Source organism: Corvus kubaryi, unplaced genomic scaffold (assembly GCF_017639235.1).
Source record: "Corvus kubaryi isolate FWS band 111438036 unplaced genomic scaffold, C.kubaryi_AGA036_p1.0 133, whole genome shotgun sequence".
Classification (NCBI taxonomy): domain Eukaryota; kingdom Metazoa; phylum Chordata; class Aves; order Passeriformes; family Corvidae; genus Corvus; species Corvus kubaryi.
In genome coordinates this window covers 26013634-26033285 of record NW_024580667.1, presented here as the reverse complement: position 1 = coordinate 26033285, position 19652 = coordinate 26013634, and the positions used below count along the sequence as shown (strand labels likewise).

General features: G+C 41.5%; 1 protein-coding gene across 1 annotated transcript in view; it reads left to right on the top strand.

Annotated features, from left to right (window-relative positions):
• Nucleotides 1–6: 6 nt before the first annotated feature.
• SLC9A2 (solute carrier family 9 member A2) overlaps nucleotides 7–19652 on the top strand; it is a 33933-nt gene continuing 14287 nt past the window's right edge. The window contains exons 1-4 of the mRNA XM_042039927.1: nucleotides 7–239; nucleotides 5750–6213; nucleotides 11454–11704; nucleotides 18281–18498. Coding sequence (XP_041895861.1) covers nucleotides 98–239; nucleotides 5750–6213; nucleotides 11454–11704; nucleotides 18281–18498 — 1075 coding nt within the window. The 5' untranslated portion in view covers nucleotides 7–97. The remainder of the gene's footprint in view (nucleotides 240–5749; nucleotides 6214–11453; nucleotides 11705–18280; nucleotides 18499–19652) is intronic.

Sequence of the window (19652 nt, the reverse complement as noted above, 5' to 3'; positions counted from 1 at the left end):
GCCGGTGCCCGCGCTGCTGCCGGTGCTGGCGGCGCTGGCGGCCGGCGCGGCGGAGGCGCGGGCCACCTCGGAAGGGCAGCTGCCCGGCGCCGCGGCGATGGGCACCGGCACCCCTCCGAGCCCCAGCGGCACCGCTTTCGAGGAGACGCGGCTTCACGTCTTCACCCTGGACTACCCCCACGTGCAAATCCCGTTCGAGATCACCCTCTGGATCCTGCTGGCCTCCCTCGCCAAGATCGGTGAGCGGGGCCGTGGGGCGACCCTCCCTCCCTGCCCGTACCTGGCCGGCCGCCGCTCCCGGGGCCGCCGCGCACAGCCGGGCTGGGGCGGTCCGCGGCCGCCGCGGGGGGCGCGGGGCGGGCGGGCGGGGGCTGATGCTCCTCCGCGGAGCGGGATGTCCGGGCGGGATTTGGCTGGCAGGAGTCGGGGTTCTCTCAGTTAGGAAAGGTGCGGAGAAGAAAATAGACGGGTCAGCCCCGGACTACGAGGACCGTAAAACCCGGAGTTCACCCGGTGCATGACTGACTTTTTCTTGATCTCTCTGCTGTCATTTGAGCACGGTCTTCTTTTTCTTAAAATAACGCCGGATATAATGACAGTCTCAAACCAGAACAACGGATCGATGAAAAGAAAATATTTATGAGGGTAGAGTATGCCTCCTTCTTACTCTGATTTTCCACCATTCACTTATGTCCCGAGAAAAATATAAAAGACAGCACTCTTACGAGTAAGGAAGGGCACCTCTTCCCTCATGTGGAAAACATTTGCATTGCATAGTTTCAATGAGTTTCGTGCAGCTTATACATCATGTTTTTAGTTAACTTCTACGTCCCAAACAGAGAAAGGTGTACATCATAATAGTCTAAAAAATGTCAGGTAATGGTGTGCTAGACAGCTATTTAAATTCCAGTAAATCTCTATGAGTTATGAACTTTATGTCTTCTTACCTAGAGGACAATGGAAGGAATAAAGCTCTGGGACCAAATAAGTAAGTTTACTCACACTACAGTTGTTCCATTCAGAACTCTCACTTTGCAGCACAGATTACCTTAAAAAATACCATCATGCTCGTTCTGACAAAATATTTTTATCAAAGTTAAAAATTTTAACCTCTGCTTGTGAAATTTAAATAGACTGCGTCACAATTTCGTCAGTGATCAGGTAATTAGGATTCTGAAAACCCAAAAATTTGTACTCACCTCCTGCCATGGCTAACATTGTGGTTGGAGGCCTGATCCTTGACCCAAGTAACTTGTTCTGCCATCATTATTTCCTGCAGAAATACTGTGTGTTGCAGCCATTAAGCAGGCATGTATCCTGATGCATATATCTTAATGCATTAAAGGTGCATGCTTAGTCTTAAGTATGCACTTAGGTGTTTGCAGAATCAGAACAGAGTTCAAATATGATACACTCAAATATAATATGAACTGTAATAACCAGAAAACAGGGAGTCTGGTAGAGAACTTAGCCCGGTGAGTACTGAAAATTGCTCTGGCTTCTGAGTTTAGATGAAGCAAAAACTCTTGAATAAGCTAAAACTATTGAAAAAGTTTCTGTTTTATTAAAGGTTTTCATTAAAAGGTAAGCCATTTGAAACATGTGAATACACATACAGACACAATAATACATAATTTCTGGAAGACTATACATTCTATCATGATATTTTGCCAGTGCATAGGCATCTAAAGAGTTAAAACAAAAAAAATGTTGCCTGACTACTTTAATTTTCCAGTGTGACTCTAGTAAGTAAGCAAGCAAACAGCACAGCTGAAGAAAAATGCATATAATTTTAAAAACCTTTCAGTTACACCAAAGGAAAGCAAGTGTGGCTAATCTAGGACATGCTGTTGTCAGTGCGTGTGCTCGGAGCAATGAGGGCCAGATCCAGGAGCGGCCCTAGGTGTGGCAGTTCTCAGCTTCACCACACCTATCTGCAGGCGCCCTGACTCCGGGACTGGAATTAGGAACATCCAGTTCTTGCTCCTGGAGCTCTGTCTGTGCTTCCTTATCCAGTGAGTGCATCAGGTAAACCTTCCCAGGTCAGGCTCCCATTGCTCTGAAGTCACATTCCATGTCAAATTTTCACTGGTTTGTGCCGTCTTTTCTATTGAGGGTAGCCCAGATAGGCAGTTTTGAACTGCCTAGATACCTAAATGCTGCTCTGCCATGTCCTACTGGTTACTACATGTGTCTCGATTCAAAAGGATGAATATGGGTTTCCCAGCCCATGTCACTGCCTGTAGCCCCAAGAGCGGCCCTCTGAGAGAGGAGCCTCTCTGATGCATTCCTCTCCTCATCATTTCCTGCTGGGCAGCACAGGCATCTTGCCCCTGACATGCCAGGCAGCGTGAAATCCACCTCGAGACTCCTGCACTGCCCAGGAAACTTCGGTGCTTAATCTGGCATCACAAATTCCTTTCTGGGGCTAGGCACTGAATGCTTATGCTTGGCACTGCCGAGTATCAAACCTTCATGAACAGATCCCTAAGGTCTTTTCAGCTGTGAGGAGCTCAGAAGATAGGGTCCTGTGTAATAACAGCTCTCTCAGTGTGTGAAAGATCCCAGAGAAAACTCAACTGCAGCACCCAGTTATGAATCTTTTAGCAAATATCTTTTCACAGAAGTGCAGTTTCACCAGAGCTGAAATGTTCCAGTATTTGCTAATTTTTATAGGGAATTTACCTGAAAGGTTTGTCTGATCCTGCCTGTGATCATGTCACTGTAGGCTTGGTTTAGAGGGAGCAAGAAAGCATAAAAAAGGAAAACCTGAGGCTGCCAAGCAGAACTTGAACATTTTGACAAGATACATTTTCACGAAGACATTAAGAACGTGGTGCTTTTTATTCCAGTATAGGACATGAGCACAATTTAAAATCTAATAAACTGCCTTGAATGGAATTATTTTAAAACTACCTCTACTTATTTCTTCTTTTGTGTGTTGATACCAGAGGTGCGTTACTCACATGCTGATGGACTCCATGAGTATATTAGATGGGACCATTGCACCTGAATATGCTGGAATCTCTAAGTAGTAAGACTAGTATACTTAATGCCCAGTTTTACTTAATTTTTATGCTACTAAACCTACAGAATGTTGTGTAACTGATCCAGATTCCCATTACTTTTATGTTTAATCACATATGCATGAGAGATGTTTCTTCTGACAATTGAGCTGATACCCTTCCAACCCTGCTCTCCTGAAAGAAGGTTTAAGCTGTTCAGAGGTACTCATTTAGTGGCATTTCCAGCATCAGAAAGCACTGGAATTCACCCCCCAAAAAAAGGAAACTGGGATTCTAAGGACTTTTAACTTGAAACATACCAAACTTGCACTTTAGGCAAGTGTCCTACTGCCATTTTTGCCATGATATATGGAGGATGTTTACTCAATAAGCATCTTCCATGCTGTTGAAGCTGAGTCACTGCATAATCTGAAGCCCAAGAATAGGGTCAGAGGAGAAGAAAGCAGCTGTAGTCCTGCATTCAGTGTGAAAGTCTGAGTATTTCTGTACTGCAGGGGATCTGCTCCCGCGGCGCTCCTGACCCTGTGGCTGTGAATCCAGCAGAGAAGGGAAGATGTCCCTCATCCTGCAGGGCATCTGCTACGACTTGATGTGCACTGGATTCTAAATCCTAGCTCTCTGTCTTCAAATCAGGAACCATAGCCTGTCCCTAATCACCCTTGGATACTTTTCACGTAGGCAGGAAGTCTTCCAAGAATTTTGATGCTGTTTGCATGAATCAAAAGCATGTTTAGCTTAGTGGGAGTCTTTCCATTACCTTTAAGAATGAGGTGGAATCCCAAATCTCTGACAGGCTATCAACTTTCCAGAGTGATTTGTAAAGAAGAAAAGAAAAGATTTTAATTTTTTTACTCACAGTAGACATTTCATTGCCATTGCATTACAAGCGGTTGGGACTATTTTTGTTTTCATCAAAAGCTGCATTTACAAAATTTCCCTCCTCTTGAATTTTTATTGAGGAAATGATTTAAAATTTACTTTTGAAGGGTTTAAAAAAACTTTTGGCAAAACCTACTTACTCAGGGGAAACTTCCTGACCATTGAATAGGAATTCTATTTCTGTCACTGCAGAAACTTAAGATAAATCATAAAATGTCTATATGGAAGAGGCTGAAAGGTGAAGAGTCAAGTCTCCAACTGCAAATTCTTGATTTTTCCAGGATCGTTACCTGTTCGGCCAAAATAGGACATTGGTGATTCTGGTTTTGAAGAATGGCAATGAATTTGGCAGTCCTTCTAATGAGTCACATAGGCTGTGTTTCTAATTATTGAAAGCAGTCTGTGTTCATTCAAAAAGGAAAAAAAAATGCAACTTGAGCTGCTTGCTTTTAAAAATAGTTTTAATAGTTACAGAATATGTAAGTAAAAAGTCTGTAGATTAAAACAGCTTTCCTCTTGCTCCTTAACAATTTGTTTTTCCTAATTATAAGTTCAGGCTTTCTTTTAACTGGAAAAAAAATCTATGGTGAAAGGAGGATTAACAAAATAGGTGTTACAAGATACATAACCCCAAAACTGGGAAACTGGATGTAAACTATATGAAGACTGTAGTAGTTTAACTGTTTCGACTACAGGTGAGATTTTTACTGAAATAGTTTTACTGAAATAGACGCCCGTTATTACCACACCCAGTGTTTCCGTGCAGCTCTCATTTAAAATAATTTAAATGCTTTTTAGTCAGGCAGGGATTGTGGGATCTCGTGGGTGTGGATCAATTTCTATATAATTATGTGGGCCAAATATAGATAAGGAGGAGTCTGGAAAAGATTGGCATCGCTGGGACCTGGAATGTGACCTTGGTGCATAAGGTTGATCATTCCATTAGATTGGCCAGAGTAAGCTCCTTCAAAACTTTTCCCATTCATTACCAGAATTATCCTTACAACAGCCAACTTCTGTAAGTAACTAGAATCTTTAAATCAAAACTGCATGGCTTTGAGAGTTTTAGAAGGCTAAGTAACAATCAACCTCTAAGTCCACATTTGTAACCTTTTAAAATTCATTTCTTCAGTACTTTGCACAGATTTTTATGAGAGAATCCTGACTCTACCACAATTCTTATGATACAGAAGAATGAATATAATAATACAGGCTACAACTTACTGTCACTTTATGGAAAACATGTTGATTCTTGTGGAATTAATTTGGCAGCTTCACTAAAAATAATAATTGTATCTGTAAATGCTTCCTCCTTGTTGTAGGGGAAGTGATCATGGGTGACTAGGTGCAGGTCACATGTGCTAGTTCCCCTCACTAGCTTTGAGACTCTGAAAGTAAAAATGAAATTAATGTACTCTTTAAACTCCTTTGTGAAGCTGTCCAGAGAGGAAGAAGTGGTTAGTATGATTTTTTTTCTCTATCTAAATGTAATTTGTCCTAGAGAAGCATTTGGATTGTGTTTCTGGAGGATTCTACATTTAAAAAATTACCCGACAGTTTCACAGAGAACCCTTGCACACAGTTGCTCCATCCAGCCTAGTTCTTAAGTGGAATGTCAACCTATTAATTTGTCTCTCCACCAAATCAACTGAATTAACTGTGCTAGCCAACATATTTGCCTTGACCCATTATGGATGTCCAGTTCAGTCTTTGCAATGAAAATGAAATTGCTCTGCAATCGCTGTTTGTTTAGTATAGAAATGAAGACAACAGAATCCAGAATAATCTTATGGATTCGGCACAAGTAATAATTTCCCTTTCTTGTGTTTGAATTTCCTTTGAAGGCTTTCATCTCTATCACAAGTTGCCCTCAATAGTACCTGAAAGCTGTCTCCTTATTCTGGTTGGATTGCTTCTTGGTGGGATTATTTTTGGAGCAGAGGAGAAGTCCCCACCTGTAATGAACAGTGACGTATTTTTCTTGTATCTGTTACCACCCATTGTACTCGACGCTGGATATTTTATGCCAACTCGTCTGTTCTTTGAGAACTTTGGTACCATATTCTGGTATGCTGTGGTGGGTACACTCTGGAATGCCATCGGCATTGGAATTTCCCTTTATGGAATTTGCCAGATCAGTGCATTTGGTTTGACTGATATCACTTTGCTGCAGAATTTGCTCTTTGGCAGCCTCATTTCAGCTGTGGATCCCGTGGCGGTGTTAGCCGTTTTTGAAAATATCCATGTCAATGAGCAGCTTTATATCCTGGTGTTTGGAGAGTCTTTGCTGAATGATGCTATAACTGTGGTAAGTTACTTGATAAATGATTAATTGATAAAAATGATGAATGATTGTTTACATGCCACTCCATTGTATCTCTTTGTATCTGCTTATTACAGTTTGCTAATAGATGGAAGTCAAGGAGTGCTAATGTGACTATCTAATTCTTTAAACTTTAGATTTAGAAACCACAGTGGTCTTACTATGTGAGAGTAATGGTAGCATATTTACTGTAGGGATTTTACTACCTGATCACTCTAGTTTCTGTATCTTTGTAATTCTGTTACTTCTGTAATTTGAAACTCTCTGTTTTCCTCACCTGCAGAAATGTTGGGCAGGAAAGGGAGCAGGCCAGTGTGGGTGTCACAGTGTGTTAATGGGGAGGATGGCAAATCATGGAGATAGCACAGGACCTGGCTGAGGTTAACGTTTTGCATATGCCCATCCACTTGGAGCTGCCCTGAAACCACCAATACATATATCCCAGGCTACAGATAAGACAGCCACCTGGAGGCAGTAATTTCTAATCATTAACTAGCTGAACTAGGGTTGTGGTGCTGACCTGAGGACAGCAATCTGCAAATTCCATTATCCCCTGCAGTGTCCCTCATTTGTACCTGATGACACTGTGTCTAGGGCATTACTCCCATTTATCCATGCCTTGAAATCCTGACCATGCCAACCATGTCCTAGCATGCTTTCTGTTTTGTGAGGCATAGAGGCCCTGTTTTTCATATGCTGGAAGGATCAGAAAGATTCGTGAATTGGGTCTGCACTTTCCTGTCTCTGTCCCTGGCTTCTTCTTCCTGTCCCATTCTATGCACAATTGTCCTTCTGTTTTCCCCTTTTCTTGGACTTTGCCTCACCTCCTTAACACATGTATATGTCATCATTTATTCTGGGCCTTGGTATTGATAAAATCTTGTGTGTCTGTGGGAATACTATATTATTTTTTCACTTACACTGCACGCTTTACCTGAATGTGTTGCTATCCAGTCAGCTGAATTGCATCTCCTCTTATGGGCTTGCCTTAAAGCCTAGCTTTTCTCATTAGCTTATAGTTGGAACTGCCTGCCAATGCTAAAATGATACTTAAGCCAGTCCTGTAAATAAATAGGTGTACATACTGAGTTTCAAAAGGCTTAGCAGTTCAGCCGTAGCAGGGTCTGTCTCTAGTCACTCTTAGTGGCCACTTGTGCGATGTCTCTTCATACAAGATTTTTTTCTAGGGGGAAAGGCTCTAGTTATTTAAAACTTGTTGTTTGGTGGATTTTTCCAAACAAAATCACTTTTTGCAATCACAAAGTCAGCCACTGGAGCAGCAATTAGTACTGCATGATTTGCTAGGAAAACCCTTCATCCTCATCACTGGCATATTCATATGTGCTATTTCCCAAAGGCAACTTTCTCTAAACCACCATTTTTATAGGGGCTGGCATGGCAATTTAATGTGTAGCTTTCCTGTAGGCATCATTATTGCCTTCTCTGGAGGTTTCCTTATGGCCTACCTCCCCAGATGCCCTAACAGAGGGAAGATAACCTGAGGAGTCTTTAGGGACAGTCCAGTAATGCACTGGCGTTACATATATTTATGAAGGAGAGAAAGGAATGTAAAGTACCTTTGGTCTTACTTCCTATCGCTTGAAGGTAGCACTTGGACAGAGATCAAGTTGTTTCCACATGCACAGAATTGGTCTGCTAATAGTTCCTTGTTATGTTTTTGCACACCTGCAATCATGTGATTATACCTAAAATGTGACCCAGGCCGTCACACAGATTCCTGGGGCTGCCCTTAGAGGACCTTGCCTTCCCTTCCCATAGCAGGTGCTGCTGGAGCAGCCGTTGCTGGGCTCTCAGCCATGTGCTCTGAGGAGGTGATGTTATGTACTCTCCCTTCCTCTGCCCCTGTTTCACAGGGGGAGCTGATAAAACCCATGACCAGCAGAGCTCAGAACCTTTCAGCTTTCATCTGCTGGAGCCCTTGAGTCCTACCTGCCCTGGCAGGACCTGAAGTGGGATGTGGGGATGAAGTAGGATGGGAGTTGAATGTAGGTTGGCCTTCCATGGAAGCCGCCTAACTCCTATGGCCGCTGCAGTATCAAAAACCTGGGGTTACGCAGATAGGCAGTGCAAAACAGGGTGGCTTTACTAAAGGTGCTTTTATTAGAATAGCAGTGTCACCTATGCTTTCCTTTTCAGGGAAGGTGCTACTACACCTTCATCTTGTATAGAAAGAAAGGTGTGTTTTCTCAAGAATATCAGTTCTGCTGCATTTTTCAGATGGTCTTTCATACCTAATAGTTTTTGCAATATGTCTGTGCATTTGAATGTTCCATTTCCCCCACTGGTGGAATTTTGGAGCTTGAATTTGGCAGAGGACAATGTTTGACAATTGGATTCTTGATCAGAGTTGGTACTTTACCAAAAAACTGTCAGACATAACTGGCAAGGTGATATTAAATGGTAAGATCGCAGCTGAGTGTTAGCAGTTCAAACTCCAATTCTGGGCTTAAAATCAGAAAGAAGGAGCCAGCATCATTATAATAATATTATTCCCATGTTAGAAAACATTACAGAAATACTCTGTATTCTGCCTCTGCTGACAACATTATTTTAGAGTGCTTTAAAGTAATTTTAGAATTAAAAACTTAATAACTGAGAACTGAGGAAAATAAGCAATTAGTATTTCAGAGATACTCTGAGACAAGATTAAAAAGTGATCAGTGACTAATATTGCTTGGTGTGACCTTCAGTGAGTTCAGCTGAAGGCTATTGAGTTAATGGAAATCTTGAACGTCAAAAAATTCCCCTGTTCTCATACCAAATGCATTAAAAATGTCGCCGGAGTTGGTGTTTAATGCACTTGGAAGTTTAGAGAAAGCTCAGTAAAACTGAACTGCTGTAGAGTGAATGGGAAACGAACCTGATTTTGATCTCATGTGCAACAGTGTAAATAAACAACAATGGGAATGAGGTTAAAATCATGTTCATTACATTCCATAGTCATAGCTGCTGCTTTTACCATGGCTGAGGTACAAAGGAGAAAATTGCTTTTCTTCTGTCAAATAACTTATGGCATTAGACTTGTTATTTATGAAGATGTCTCCATGTGGAGCAACAGGCTCCATTCTATTTGCCGGGGGTATACTTTGCTGTGAAGATGAGGTGACGCTATGGAAAGCCTTGGATAGATAAAATTCTCTGCTTCTTTACAAGAACTTTGCAGTTCTCTTACTTTAGAGGCTAGCCTTGTATATATTTATGTAGTTATTTTTTAAAATGTAAAAAATGCTATTTAAAACTCAAATTAAAGAAAATAGTCAGCTTCTGTAATACGTACCAAGAGAGTATTCTGCCAGGTCAAATTCTGCAGGTGTCTTAGAGAAAAACACAACTCTGGGATCGTCCCAAGTTTCAACAGGTGACTCAGGGAAACTCCTTGCACACAACTCAAGTCAACAGTATTCTTCAGTCTGTGATTCAAGGAGTCCTGGGAGTCTGTGGAACAAGAGGACCTTGTAAAGTGACCAGCAAAGGCACTCCTACTGTCAGTAGGTTTAATTCTGGTATACTTCTCTCCATGCAAATCCATAAGGTCCACAAATCAAAACAGGTGGAAAAACTGTGGAGCCTATGACATTGTTTTCTTGTCCTGCACAGTACACAGTAACATGGAATGGGTCAAAAAGGCTGGGAGTCTGCCTCAGAGCAGCAGGGGGTTTGTCCAGATGAAAAAGGAGACTTCTCCCAAGTGGACTCATCCTGAGAGATCACTGTTATCAAATAAATAGAATCATAATCCTGCTATTATTGTATTTGCTGCTTTGTAATGAAAATTACTGGTAACTATTCTAGGTTTCATTTAACCTTCTATTTTCATGCTTGCTCTGGAATATATTTTTTCTTTTCTGTTTCAGTTCTTTCACTTAGCCCAAACGACCCATAATAAGCCATGTCTTTGCATTAAACTCTTAGTTCTGTAAGACTTACCCAGTTTTGACTAAGAAGTGCTGAACAGCTTATATTCTGTCCTGTGAGAGAGAACTAGACTGCAAACATGAGAAATCCTTCCACAGCCACTACTCAAATACCTACTTTGTTAGCACAATGCAAGTACTGATAAAACATTGTTCTCTCAAATAGCATTCCTGATAGAGAAACCTGTTTGGTTTACTAAGAAGTCCAGAAAGAAAGCAGAGGGTTAACTCCTGCAAGCTAAGATGACTGGTCTTCACTGGCTTAGCCTGTGAACCCACTGTGGTGGGAATAGGTGCCTGTGACCAAAGTTAGCTCTGTACAAGGGGGCAGTGTAGCCATCCTGGTACTGCAGGGCTGGGAGCATACATGCAGCACCAGGGAAGGGTTGAATCTCCCAGGTGAGTCTGCAGATGGGGCAACCCTTTAAGGTTTCTTTATGAGTAACTGATTCCACTGTTTTCTGTTTTGGAGAAACTAAAATACCGGATATTAGAGAAATGTGGACTTTAGGTTGTACTGTTTCCTGTATAAAACAAAAAGGGTCTCTGGCTAAGAAAACGTGATAATCCCATTGACCTAGTTTGTTTTGGAGGATGGTTATAAACACTTTGAAAATTAAACTGGGCAAACACCTGGAAACAGTTTTTTTAATGGCAATGAAATCCAAATCTCTAGAAATATTGGATTCCTAGTGGTCGATAATTTTGAGCAAAAGAGATGGCTTCATGAATACCATGTTTCTTTTACTCCTTGAGGTGCTCACTGTCTGTTCCCAGCTCCCCCTACACCCTCTCCTATCCCACCAGTTTAGATGAATCTGTGGTCTAGTTCAGTACTCTACCTCTCAGTGTCATGTAGATCAAACAGATTTGAAAATAACCTGATTTTTCACTGGTTGTGAAACTAGTGGGGTTTTTTTCTCCTTCCATTTCTTTTAATCTGGGGAAAATCTGAAATGGACATTTGTGGAGAAATTAGAAGCTCTGTAAATAAATGAAGAATTAAAGAAGAATTAGATAGATTTATCCTCCTGGCCCCCAGAGTGGCACAGGTTAAGAAATCTGTCCCATTTGCAAAAATGGGAGTAGTTATATTTATCTGTCTTTGTCTATCTCCCCAGTATATATGGATGACAAATACTATGCCAGAGATAAATAACAGCATATCTAAAAAGTGAATTCAAGGTAGATAGAGAAATTCAAGTTCAACTTTTAAGCAGAGGAACATAATGGCATGAAGGGAAATTGAGAATAGTTCAAAAAGATAATGTGCTTTCTTTTTCCTCATAGGTCCTGTACAATTTGTTCAAGTCTTTCTGCCAGATGCGCACAATTAAGGTTATTGACATATTCGCTGGGATTGCTAACTTCTTTATAGTGGGGATCGGTGGAGTATTGATTGGAATCCTTTTGGGATTTGTAGCAGCCTTTACCACCCGTTTCACCCATAAAATCCGAGTGATTGAGCCACTCTTTGTCTTCCTGTACAGTTACTTGTCATACATAACAGCTGAAATGTTTCATCTCTCGGGCATCATGGCGTAAGTACCCCAAACTTCAGTAATCATAGCATCCAAGTAAGAATGCCAAAGGAAATTGGAGAGAGGATCAGATTTTGCAAACCTTGCCATGTGGCATTGTTCCACAGTGCATGGCAGAGTTACTGGCTTGAGGATTTCCGGCCTCTTCCCTCCTGCTTCCACCCCATTCTCTCAGCTTGCCACCACACCAGCTGTGTCACTAAAACTGCTCATGGCATCACATCATAAGCCATATCCTTGAAATGTTCCAAGTTAAAAATATTCACTTGTATTTTCAGTGGGCTTATTTTTAACCCAGGTCACTTTGGTGACCTGTGTCCTCATGTGACCTTTCAACTAGTCATAATGGCATGGGTGAGGAGTGGCCCATGGTGCTGTAGGGGCAGTGGTGGCAGGGAGGGTGTGGGAGTGGTAGCAGGGAACTTCATGAGCTGGCTTCACTTTTGATGCCAATATATTGTGAACCTATCTTTAAAAGATAGTCATGTGAGCAGCCAGTAAGTACCATTCAATGAAGACAATGTATATATCATTAAGGCAAACTCCTGCTGGATTACAGGCACAATAAAGATTGGGTGAATGTAAAATTTTCAGTCCTATGGTGATATAATCCTATAGTTTAGTATCTTGATACGTGTGCCTGTGTGTTACAATGTTCTCTGTGTGCATCATTATGTATAAAATAATATTTTTCTTCCCACTTCCAACAGATAGAAATATTTTCACTTCTGGTTTTCCACTCTTGGTCTTCAGTAAAAAAAGAGCACAGCCTCTCTCTTCATTCTGTTTATACTGTAACAACTTCAACATTAGAAAGAGCCTTTATGACATTTGATATGCTTAAATGTTTTGCTCTGGTTCCAAGTAATATTTTTAAAGCCAACTTTCTTTAATGAATTTGTATTGTTCTAGTGGCAAATATGAGTCATTCAGGCATTAGGAGCAGAGCTTTTTCTGCAAGCTCAGATGTTACTGCTGAGTATCACTAATACTTGATAATACCTCACCTGATTATTATCTTCTAGGCAAGTGAAGATAGGTTTAATATCATAGTCATGCCAGTATAAGGTTTTCAGGGGCTGGGAGGCGATTTACAAGGAAACTTACAGGTGATGATTATACTTATACTGATTTCAGTAGTATAAAAATAGGAATATGCCATGAAACAACAGGGGTTGGAACTTTAATGTAAGTAAAGAGCTAAAGATTGCCTGGGTTTCTTCCTCTGATATGAGCCTAAATAAAGCACCATATGCATCCACTTTGACCGAGTTCATAAATGTGCCATCTCTTTTCATAGCTTCTATTCATAGCATTTGTGTGGTTTCCAGTTTCCTCCACCTCTTAAGCCAAATGTCCTTGACATCCTATGATCAAATACTTAAAGGGTTTCTGAACCAAAAACGTGTGGCTAAACTGTACATGGAAAAAGTTGTGGCAGTGTTTATGAAAATACTGATTTGGACCTGCTGCATCCAGGACACAAAGGAAAGGGCATGGTGGGTCTGCTGGAGGGTCAGTGGACCCACCACATGCCAGTGCCTGCCACCAGCAGACCAGTGCTTCCCACAGCACTAACAGCCTATTCATTTTCATTTGTGCAGTGGCCCCTGAGTGGGTGCAGAACAGAAGAGGAAACACAAAGTATTTTTGCCTTCAAACAGCATGATAGAAAATGAGTTATCTTTAAAATGTTCTGTCCATTTTTGACTCTAAGCATACTTTGTAATTGCTGACAGAATTGTGTACAGCAGTAACATCCCGGCTGAGCCAGAAGGGCTCTCTGCTGCCATGTAGGGTCTCAGCTGCTGTAAGCCATAAAGCCTGTCCCATCCCAGCAGTGCTGCTGAGAACCTTGGAGCTCCTGCAATCTCTGCATCCCCTTGGAGTAAATCTACCCTGTTCTTTTCACATTTCATTGGCCTTTGAACTACAGAGAGTAATTTGCTCTGTGTCACAGTGCAAAAACACACACCAGTGTTGAGTTCCCTGTCGTTTTCTGCAGCGACTGACTCATGTAAGGATTGCTTGGGTCTGACTTAAAAGTCAGCCCTTCTTTGAGAAGGTAGTTGGAGAAAATGACCTTGGAATGTCCTTTACAAACGAGATTGTTTATTTATTACTTGCTTCTCTGGCCCTTTACAGTTCAGCCTATGAGGAATAATTGCCTGGTCTCCCCTTTTTCACCCATATCCACGAGTCTGTTAAATTACTGATTCCCAGGTTTATAAAGATACTCAGTGAGACCTTGTAGTTACATGCTGTACCATACTTTAGGGGAAGGACATGAACAGGAACGTACAGTGTTACCAAATAAATAAGATACTTACATGGATTGCCTCATTCCTGGGCAAGTAGGAATTCACTAGCAGAGGAATAGAAGGGAATGAAAAGCACTTGTCCCTCTTCTGATAAGTCTGTGTACTCATTCTAAGGACAAATGATTCTTGAAATGTCCGTATATAACCCCTGCACTAGGTTACTTGGCTGAAATACTGAAGGGACTGAACCATGTCCCTGCAAGCAGCAGTGAGAAAATCTTCAGAAGGAGAGGAAAGAGTTTCTGCTGTAACTAGAGCTGGGTGTGAATGAGGATCTCAGGTGTAAAACATACAGATGTGAATCTGAGCTTTATTCGCTTGCTTCCATTTCTAATTATAGTGCTGCATTTTCTGCTTACTAATTTCTCATAAAGGCCGTGAAGCAGCAGAACTTTTAATATAGGTTTGGTTTTTTTTTTTTTGCAACAATAAATTAGCAGGCAGAAAGGAGCAAACATTGAAACTACTGTAAGTTTAGTAGGTCAAGGAAACTTGAGGATTGAATCCAGTGGCCTAGTTTATTGCAGTCCTGACAGAAACTGTACTGTTTATACAGTGAGACTTTTATTCTTCAGAAGTACAGAATGTTGCAGGTTAATTGCAATGAAGTGCTTTTCCCTTCCCCTTCTTGACCAAGGCAACTACTCAGGTCACAGAACTGGAAGCCAGAATTAATGTATGTGGATGAGAAATGTAAAATAAAACACATCTAAGCTTTGGCTTTGATTATTGTGACAGTAAAAATTTGGTTTTTGAAGAACTTATTATAATAATGTACATAAAATCTTGCATAAAGACATTGGTTTTATATTAAATTCTAACACTATGTCCCCACACAATTTTCAAATGAAAGAGACTTCAACTTCTTTTTCTAATGTAAAAAAATACTCTAAAGAAATATCTGATTCAAAGTGAGCAGTGATTAGCTGTGGAATATTACTTACCTGAAGAGTAACAATTAATGTACTGCTATATTTGTTATAGCATTGAACAACTCCTCAGTTGCTTGACACTAATTGAATGAATGCAAAATGTGCCTGAAAATAAGAGTGTTGTCCCTTTAAGTTCTAGTGGTTAAGCAAGATAGGTGTTTTAAGTTACAGCTTGCAGGGATTCTGATTAATATGGTGACAGATTCTTATCAGACATCTATTTACAGTGTCTCCATTACCTCAGGTTCCAAAATCAAACCATGTCCAGAGAATGCTTCCCTGCTCCCCATGCTGCAGGGCTTTCCTACATTACTATAATCATGAAAACGTTTTATTTTAGGAAGGTAATAAATAGTACTGCATGTTTTGTTGTGCCTTTGATGCAGACCTGACAGTCCTAATGCTTCAGGGCACTAAGCTGCTGCTTTGGGACTCTGAAATGACTGTGGCCCTAGAAATGGCTGTTTTGCAGCCCACCCACTGCCTTCTTGCTCTTTTGCATTTTCTGCCCCTGCAGTTGCCAGCTCCACTGAGTGTGCCATCGGCTGGAGCAGCCAGACTGCATCAGACTTGTTACACTTGTGCAGATAAGCAGTGTACCCACAGGGGAGCTGTCATGACCCATGGCATAGCCTGAGATGTTTGTAGGTGTGTCAGTGCAGCCTATGGCTTGTGAAGAACTGGTTTGCCACTGAGTATGAGACTTTTGGAGGGTCAAAGTGTTAAGTAGATTTGAGAAGATTTGCATATGTGCTTTTGTGGTTGATCATTAGAACTATGTGCAAACTGAGGAACCTGGGAGTGTTGACAGTTTCTGGGCTTGAGTGCATGTCCTGCTTCTTGTCAGGACAAAATCCGTGCATGGCCCAGGTCCTCTCCCGCTTTCTTCCTCAGGCACATAAGTTTGTGGGATTTGTTGTAAGTCCCCAGTCTGGGCAACTGAAGATTCCAACAAAGAGGACAGCTGGGAAAAGCATCAGTTTGTCAGTATTGGCAAAATTTCAGGACTTCTGTTGTCCCAACCACATGCTCAAACTGGAAAAGTTACCTTAACTACTTAGAGTATCAGGGAGAAAGCTTGCTGCTTATGAAATCGACATTGTATCTTCCGCAGTGGAGCCTGTGTAACCAGGGTGAGCTCTGCTTCCCCGGCAGTGTGCTACCTGTGGACCACAGTGGATCTTTCTGTTTAGGACCTTGGTGAAATCAGCTGGCAATGAGGAGAGGGCTGACAATTTTATCAGTCCTAAATATAGATGGGGGTCTGGGACAGTCTCAGTGAGGCTTTCTTCCTTCTTAGACTTGAGTTTTCTTAGTGTTGGAGCTAGTCTTTGCATGGCAATGGACATTTTATTTTGTGCTGACTAGATCTGCTTCTCTATCACCAAGTATAGGTGGACAAAAATGCAGAGTGAAGGCCAGGTCAGGTGCATTATTCTGCCTGTATTTGTAAGCCACTATCTGCCCCATCAGACTGCATCTGTCCCCATATCACATCCTCTTCCTTGGGTTTTATTCACTCTGATGTACATTCAGGGCCTCTTCTGCTTGGGAGAGGTCAGCAGAGTACACTGTGTTTGCTCCCAGTGTCCACATGTCCCCCCAGGCTTGTCCCTCAGAAGTATTGTTGCTCAGGCACTTTGGGGATGTAGATGTGGCTCCATGTAAGAGAAGGAAACTTCTGGACAAAACTAACTTTAATTAATCAGGAGAAATGTGTTCAGAGTCTGGCAGTGACTATAACCTGAGCTGCTGCTATGGGCTCCCTCTTGCAAAATGCTAAGGAAGTTCACTATATGAAGGTCCTTTTGAAGTTACTGCTGCTTCTGGGATTTCTGCTGTTCTGCCATTTAAAAAAAAAAAAAATCCTTATTTTGAAGAAAGAGCCCAGGCAAGTGTGTTCATAATGTCAATGAGGTTTTTCTGAGCTCTGCCCCAGTCTGCCTGTCCATTTCCATTCACATTCAGGGGTGTTTGATTCAGAGTGCTTCAGAGATGGGGCTCTTGGCTTAGAAGCAGGACATGCTCAGCGGAAGAATTTCTCAGTGAGGTCTTCACAGAACTTGGGAGATTTCAAGAGAAATTTTCAGGGATGCTAGCAAACCTGCCCTCCTCCCCCATGAGAGAGAGAAGTGTAGAGATTTCAGCATGAAGAAATATCCCCTATGTTAGCAAATAATTATAAACTGAAAACCTGGTGTAACTGGAATACATAAGCGTGGACAAGTTGGCTGTATTCAGAGAGACAATGTAAATACATCTCTGTTTCTCTGTTTAGATTTAGTGTGCATAGTTTGACTGAGAACCCATACATAGATATGTATAATGTTCTTAAGTGGGAATCAAAGCAGATGTTGTTGCCCTAGACAGTAGAACGACAGCTGTTTCACAATGTACCTTGCCTTAGTTGTCCACCCTGATAATTACTAGTCAACTCAGACTGTGCTTCCCTATACTGAGACACCACCTTGAGCTTATCCTCCAGCCAGCTCTGCTAATTACCTTTGGACTGGTAAATGTGTAGCTGAGTGGTCCTCAGCCATCCCTGTACCGTGGGCAGCCGTATTCAGCAAATGATGTACAACCAGTAATGTCATTCTTTGCTTTTCCTGAGGATTAACAAACTCTGTTTGCTAACACAGAAAATGGACTTGTAGATGTATTTACAGTAAGCCCTTTCTTTCCTCTCATGTATCAGCTGAGATGCCCATTTCATTCATTTGTAGATGCTTTAAATGTGCAGCAGCACCTGTGTGATTTCTGGTGGTGTTTTTCTCTTATTCAGCCCTATGTGCAGGCAGAGCAGGCCTAAACTGGTGAAGGATGACAAATTGTCTGTAGCCTTGCTGCTTACTTTGCTTGGAAGAGGAGCTGACTACTGTCACTGCCATTGAGGTGGGCAGCTGCTGGTATGGAAGGAGGGAAGTCCTGGCCTGCCCCAGGATGTGCAGTTTCCACCCTGTCTAATGTGCCTCAGCAGCAAAAGATGCAGCAAATCCTGTTTGCCAAGGCTGTGCCTATCTCTCCTCATTTCTGCCTCTTTCAAAACAGAGTTGAAATGACCCCTGCACAGATCATGTGCATTTAGTATGTGAAAAAACCCTCCATACACTGATGTCTTCTCAGAAAACTTCCCATTGCAGAAAAAAAATCGTGCCCAAAATTGTAGGTTCACCAAGCCTGTAAATTTGAGATTGGTTATTGAGTAAGTTACGCTTTGCATTTTAAAGAGAGCTATGGAAAATTAATAATATTATGTAGATATGAGAGAGGTTAAAAAAAACATAAAGCCAATGAAATATGGGATAATGTTTGCCTTTTAGGATTACAGCTTGTGCCATGACCATGAATAAATACGTGGAGGAAAATGTTTCTCAGAAATCCTACACAACAATAAAATATTTCATGAAGATGCTGAGCAGTGTCAGTGAGACTTTGATCTTCATCTTCATGGGTGTGTCTACAGTTGGGAAGAACCATGAGTGGAACTGGGCCTTTGTTAGCTTCACCCTCCTCTTCTGTTTAATCTGGAGGGCACTGGGTAAGCAAGTCTCAGACTATGGGTCGGTATTCTTTGCAAGTGAAATGTTTTACCTCTTGTCAAGTAGAAAATGCCAAAACTTAGACAGAGACCCATCAGTTTGTAGAGTGGTTTTTGTATTAGTAACATGCAAGGTGAACTTCCACCTTTCCCCAAAATGGAACCTAAAAATCAGTTTTGTCCTGATCCTGCCCATCTAAAGGGAGAGGCAGTCTGCTTGTTAATCACGATACATGTATTTAAGTAAACATTTATTTACAAATAAGCAAATTTTGGTGGAAAGAACTAGCAGTCATACAAAATTAAAAAGTTTGTGGGGTTTTTTGTGGTGCTTTTTTTGTGGGGTTTTGTTTTTGTTTGATTTTTTTCTTTGTTTTTGGTTTTGTTTTGTTTTGAATTTATGTTTACTAGCTTTGGGATTTTCCCAGTCATTGACATAAATAGTATCAAACCAGGAAATGCTGTAATTGAAGTGTTCAGGTATATATTGCAAAGACAAACCTCCTGTAAGAAACTCTTCAATCCCTCCTGAATTTGCAGAACTAGCTCTTTTACCTAGAGAACTAAGTGTAGGGCAGGCTGGTAGGTCTTAAACCTGCTCCTTTGCCCAGCTTCATCTGAAATTATTCAGTCCCTCAGTGTACAAAGGTGGGTCATGCTCAAATCTGCAATCCTACATTCAAGCTCCCAGTTCTCTTTACAGAGCAGAAATTTGGACTATATTTCTACTGCACCTGCAACCCCAGAATTAATATTTTATGCTGAAAAGCAGCCAAACAGCCTGGTTACCACCCAGCTCTTGCCCCCCCCTGTGCTTGCTCCCTTCACCTGCCTGCACTGGTGTCTTCTCCCCCATCCCCAGTCCTGCATCCTTCCTGTCTGTGTTAGTAAAATTGAGTGAATAGGAGTTTGCAGGATTCTAAGCACAGATTGATGGAAGGGACAAGCCAGTTTTTAAAATCACCTCAAATCTTATTAAAAAGCAATTAGGAGTCTTGGTCTATACTGACAGAGAATTATTGCTGTTCTAGAGGTGCAGTCTAGTAGATAGCTGTCTCGTGGAGATCTATTAGCTGCTTCAGGTCCTAAATCGAGCTGACCTGAGGTGTTTAGCTCACTAAATATGTTTAAGATTATGTCCCTAAGGCTGTTTA